Source organism: Scardinius erythrophthalmus (assembly GCF_964197995.2).
Source record: "Scardinius erythrophthalmus genome assembly, chromosome: 2".
Classification (NCBI taxonomy): Eukaryota; Metazoa; Chordata; class Actinopteri; order Cypriniformes; family Leuciscidae; genus Scardinius; species Scardinius erythrophthalmus.
In genome coordinates this window covers 43,693,972-43,699,971 of record NC_138222.1, presented here as the reverse complement: position 1 = coordinate 43,699,971, position 6,000 = coordinate 43,693,972, and the positions used below count along the sequence as shown (strand labels likewise).

The 6,000-nt window shown below is 38.1% G+C and overlaps 1 protein-coding gene across 1 annotated transcript in view; it reads left to right on the top strand.

Moving 5' to 3' along the window:
• Positions 1 to 888: 888 nt before the first annotated feature.
• Positions 889 to 6,000, top strand: part of apba2b (amyloid beta (A4) precursor protein-binding, family A, member 2b) — a gene marked incomplete at its 5' end in the record, with an annotated part of 30,233 nt that continues 25,121 nt past the window's right edge. Inside the window, 2 exons of the mRNA XM_081394185.1 lie at positions 889 to 2,037; positions 4,290 to 4,370. Of these exons, the coding sequence (XP_081250311.1) occupies positions 889 to 2,037; positions 4,290 to 4,370 (1,230 nt within the window). The remainder of the gene's footprint in view (positions 2,038 to 4,289; positions 4,371 to 6,000) is intronic.

Sequence of the window (6,000 nt, the reverse complement as noted above, 5' to 3'; positions counted from 1 at the left end):
TAAAAAAAAAAAAAAAACTTTTATTCACCAAGGACAAATTGATCAAAAGTGACTAGGTAAAGATTTGTTCGAAAAAATATTGTATTTATGTATCACAAATTATACAAAAATATTAAGCATACATTAACTATTTTCAACATTGATCACTGACTGAAATAGTTGTTCTTCTCAGCTGGAGCGGTTCAGTGATGGTGCTGGAGTGAATGTGGAATGAGCATTAGTTACTGGATGACTGAAATTGATCAGGTGCTGAGAAGAGATTGTGCCTCCACTCAGAGATCAATACACCTCAACAGTGCTTGAATATGTGGCTGTGTTACAGCACAACTATTATCACACATGAAGACCTGTGTGTGTTCTTTAGACTGTTGTACAATTGTGAGGGCTTCATTGGAAACATAGTGTTCTCATAAGAGCACAGCACTTTTGGCAACACAACATTTTTTTTTACCCCAGTCCCCAAACCTTTCAAAGATAGTGTATACATTTGGCATGTGCCTTTTTTTAAAGCGACAAACATTTTTATCTACACAGTGTTTATTATTGTGTTCCCTGGGAATCGAACCCACCCCCTTTTAACGTCATGCTCTACCATTTGAGCCATAACAACATTTCATATATTTTCATAGATTTCCATTGGTTGGTCAGATATGTTATAAAGAAGTTGATTGCTGAAAAATAAGGGTCAGGCAAATCTTAATGTGAATTTCCACCTTCTTTTGATTGTCAGGGTTTTGTTGTCCACCTACCTTTATTAAATTGACTGTTTTTATGCAATTTAAGTGGTGGTTATGGTTGGTTAATGTTGTCACGTGAACTTATTATTCACGTGTTTTTGTTTTGCAGGATTGAGGTTTCCAGTGATGATCGGCCTGTGAGTGGTTCTCAATGGCTCAGAGAAAGAGGCCAGGGACCAACAGCAGCATGGCCACAGAGCCTCACGCTTCAGCTCCACGCTCCTGCCCAGCCCCGTACCCCAACCCTGAGCACCCCGAGGAGGAGTATGAAGAGCATGGGGAACCTGAGGAGTCCCAACACTCCTACCACAACCAAGAAGAGGCAGATTTGACAGACAGCCGGCCGACCACACCCACCACTCCAGACCATGGCCACAGAGAATACCACAGCCACCCGGACAGTCTGGATGGAGACTCTAGCTCAGACTACGTCAACAATACGTCTGATGAAGAAGAGGACGATTTTGATGAAGGGCTACCGGAAGAGGATGAAGGCGTGACATATTATATCCGCTATTGTCCTGAGGATGACAGCTACCTGGAGGGAATGGACTGTAACGACCCAGAATACAGACACCCGGACGGTCGCATAGAGCCACCTCCGGACACAGAGGAGTGCCAGGAAGTGGTTGAAGAATGGGTAGAGGACAGTGCACATGGTGATGGAGAGGTGCGTTGCGAAGTTCTCGAGCAGGACTCTGACCAGCAGCTGTACGACGGCAGACCCGAACCTGTTCTCGATCACCACCACCAACACTATCCGGATCCCCAGCAGGACCAGATTCCACCTCCTGTTGAAGATCAGGATGTGCAGGATTTTGAGGGGAGTGAGGGCTACTGCCCTGATCAGGAGGAAGAACCGGAGGTGGGGCAAGACAGAGATGGCTACGCAGGTGACTGCTATGCCACAGAGGACAATGGAAACTCTATGCACAGGTCAACGTACCGGGGGCATAAAGGCACAGAGGGGGAGACGGGAGAGGAGGCGGAGGAGGATATTGATCAGATAGTGGCTGAGATTAAGATGAGCATGAGTATGGGCAGTCTTAGCAGTGGCACTGATCAGAGCCCGGAGGAGCTGGCACCTGATCCAGCACCAAGCGGGTACCAGCCAGAGACACGCTCCAAACCCGAACCTGCCCCTGCCCCATACCCTCAGCCTCACCGTCATGATGGCAGACCCAAATCCCTCAACATCCCCCCTGCCAGACACAATTCTGAGCTCCAGAGGAACTATAAGGTACGACCTCACACACCAGAGGACAGACAGAGATGGACGCAGGACCAAGTGAGAGAGCAGGTAGGTGGATTTGCATAGCAAGCTGTAAATGCATCTATCTGTTGCAGCTTATTAAATTAAATACATGGTTCAGTTAAAACAGAATAAATCAGCTCTGTAAATATGAAAGCAATACGATCTATTAAAACATAGAGAATTTGTATTCAATTTATTTAGCAATTTATTCAATGTATTCAATTTATCTCAAACTAATATTCTGTGAATAAATGATGAAATAAATTATCTCGGTAACACTTTACAATAAGGTTCATTAGTTAACATTAGTTAATATATTTACTATCATGAACTAACAATGAGCAATACATTTGTTACAGTATTTATTAATCTTTGTTAATGTTAGTTAATAAAAATACAGTTGTTCATTCATTGTTTGTTCATGTTAGTTCACAGTAAATTACAGTAACTAATGTTAACAAATACAACCGTTGATTAAAATAACGTATTAGTAAATGTTGAAATTAATATTAACTAAGATTAATAAATGCTGAAGAAGTTTTGTTCATTCTTAGTTCGTTAACTAAGGTAGGTAGTTAACTAATGAACCTCATTGTAAAGTGTTACCATTATCTCTTATTAGTGTCTTTCTGAAGGCAGCTGCTCTGTGATGATACACTACCGTCCACAAGTGTGTGGGGTTGGTACAATTCTTTAATGTTTTTAAAAGCAGTCTCTTATGCTCACCGAGACTGCAAATATTTGATAAAAAAAATTTAATTATAAAATATAATTTTTTAATTATACATCTATTTTAATACATTTTAAAATGTAAATGTTTAAAATGTTGATTGATTGATTGATTGATTGATTGATTGATTGATTGATTGATTGATTGATTGATTGATTGATTTTTGTACCATGCTTCAAAACTCGAAAAGTCTTCTGCATCCTTTTAAATAGTTAAACAGTCAGAAATATTAATGTAATAATAAATGTTACTTATTTTAATCTAATAAGAAATATAATCCCTGAAGGTCACTCTGAAATATGCATATTCATTATTCTAGTTAAATATTTATGTGAATGTTGACAACCCTCATTTAAATGCAAGTGGCATTTAAGTAAACAAAACTAGTCCTTATTTATGCCAAGTCAAGATTGAACCTCAATATCTTGACAGCTGAACAATGAGTAATAATCTACTATTTTATGCTCTTTAGAGCTGATGCATAAAATGTGATATTTGGAGATGGCTCAGAATGTATTCTTTAATGTGATGTAAATGTATTTATGCATAATTCTGGGGGTAGATCCAAAGACAATTATAGAGAATATGCCGTTTTTACCATTTACTTGCTCATTTCAAGGCGAAAGCATTCAGTTTGAGCAGCAAGTTGAAAAGGATGAAAGAAAATCATCTGGCAGATATTGGAACCGTCTCATAACCCAGACATGAAGGGGACCCTGATCAAAAGCAATTTCTTGAAATCCCCAAATGACTTTCATATGTGCAGCCATTTGTTAATATTCAGGAATAAACAAATTTCCACCCTGCTAGAATACATTACCCTGAGAAGCTTTTTAGATTCCATCCCATTATGTTCACTCAGGTACATTGTGCGGGTGTTTTTTCTAATCTGCTTGAACAACCCCAAAATGAAAAACTGGCTCATTGCTAGAAACCTCTGACTAAAGTCACTAAGCAAGCAATAAAGACAAACAATGATATCCATGCATTATGCCAAATAGTTTGGTTTGCTGAAAAATGAGAAGAGGTGCTGACTTTCTAATGGAAGTTTTAAAAACTCGAATCGAGTTTGAAAAATGTTTTCTTAGATATTTTCTGGAATTAGGTGAAGGGGTGAGATTTAGTCAGATTGCCTCATTGGTCCAGTGAATGTCTTGTGAAGTTCTATTACCCTCCTGCTTCTTTATTGCCTTTGGGCAATGAGGAGATTACATTTTATCCTGTCAGGCAACAAATGAATTTCATCAAGTAATAATGTCCTTATGTGCAGTAGACAGAGTGCTCATTTGAGACTTTAACTTCCCTGCAGATAGACAAAGATTAAAAGTGTCTTTTTAAGCACTGTGCATTTTCAGTTAAAGACAACATCTGTTCATTTTACCAAAGTGTTTCAATACATTGTGTTCATTGTACTGTCTAATTTGTTCATGTTGGTTTTTTGGATAGCATCAACTTTTTAATGCTGGTCAGTGCTGTCTGCAACCCTTCATCTGTTTTTTTTTTTTTATGTCACATTTCACTCTCCACTCATTTTTCACTCATTTCTCTCAATTTAAATTCTCTCTAGGTGTCTAATAGTGCAGAACAGCCAAGGAAGCAGCAGCGGTCTGATCTCAATGGACCACTGGAGAACAACAATGTCACTGAGGTGAGCCTACAGTATAATCATAGAACACATTAACCAATCGATATGTGACAGCATGCAGACATTGCACCCCACATAATCACCACATATTTCTTTCCATCAGAGCTCTTCTAGTCAATGTCAGCCTGTTTTCTTATTTACTTCACGTTTCTCTGGCTTTCTTAGACAATTTATGTTTTTTTCCCCAGTATATCTAAGCTCTTGCACTAGCTTGTCACCATCCTCCCCCATGTGTTGATATAGTAAAATAATTGGCTTTGCCCTTTCCTGCCCTGGTTCTACTGTATTTACATAGACTGAGGCGAGTTCAGCCTTGAGCTGCCTGTTCGACTGCTTCTCTACATTTTTTATGTATTAATGTAACCTCCATAAGAGCCTTGCACCCTGAATGCAAGAGCCATAAAATGAGACATCGTCTGGGCAGCTACTCAAAACCACCAAATAGGTGTTTAAAACATGTTTTATAGCGCTACCAAGCAACCTGCCAAGGTCATTTTTAGATCATTCTCAACACAAGCATTTGAATGTTCATGTTTTTTGTGCCCTTTTTTTGGTATAAAAACTGCCTTTATGAATGTTTCACATGTAGGAGGTAGTGAGACAGCCAAATAAAATTTGTGAATTGTGTCAAGAATATTCATTGTTAAACCTTAAAAATGTCTGAGATGTTCTTTTTTTTATTTTTATTTTTATTTTTTTTTATTCGTTTTTTGTACATATGTTATTTTTGCAAGTTAGAGAACACTCGCCCAATAAGTCAAATCGTAATGGTAATAATTATCCACCAAGTATTCACCCAAGGGAATTCTGTTTGTACACATCACTTGCATTGGGATGCAACTATCTTCTTATGTCATGTAAAGCAGTATTCAGTCTTGCCTTACTTCCTCTGAAAACATTTAATTACCTGGGCTGAGGGAGCTTTTGAGTTCTTAGATTGCATTTAATGAAGGCCTCTTGAAGCATAACCTCCATTTGGATAGCTCTGTAGTAAAATGATGGCTATTACTCTGTCTGACAGTGTGTCTGTGGCATACAGTGCTCGGCACAGTCCTGCAAAGAGCCACTTCAGAATGAATGACAGGATTTTGTATTGTGATCATACATTTGATTCTGAGGTTTAGGTAATTTATTTATGTTAATTTTTTTTTTTTCTGGGCTCATTGACTATACTCTGGTCTGGATGGCAAACATTTTGTGATAACCATATTATATTTAAAGGTGCATTGTATAATATTTAGGAGGATCTGTTGACAGAAATGCAATATCATATGCATAACTATGCTTTTAGTGATGTATAAAGACCTTACATAATGAAGCGTTATGTTTTTATTACCTTAGAATGAGCCATTTCTATCTACATACACCGCTGCCCCCTTACGTTGAAATAGCCATTTTCCCCCGACATGTTTTTACAATAGCCCTAAACGAACAAACTACTAGAGCGCGTTTCGTCACTATGTTGTTCTTCGTGCAAAGAAGCTAGCTAAAGTCAGCAAATAAAACACTGACACAATGATGAACAAGTAACAATAATATTCACAATAACATATCGTTTTACTGAATAATTATGTAAACATAATTTCTTAATTTGTCTTTGTAAAGAAACCTCATTGCTTAACTGGCTACTCTC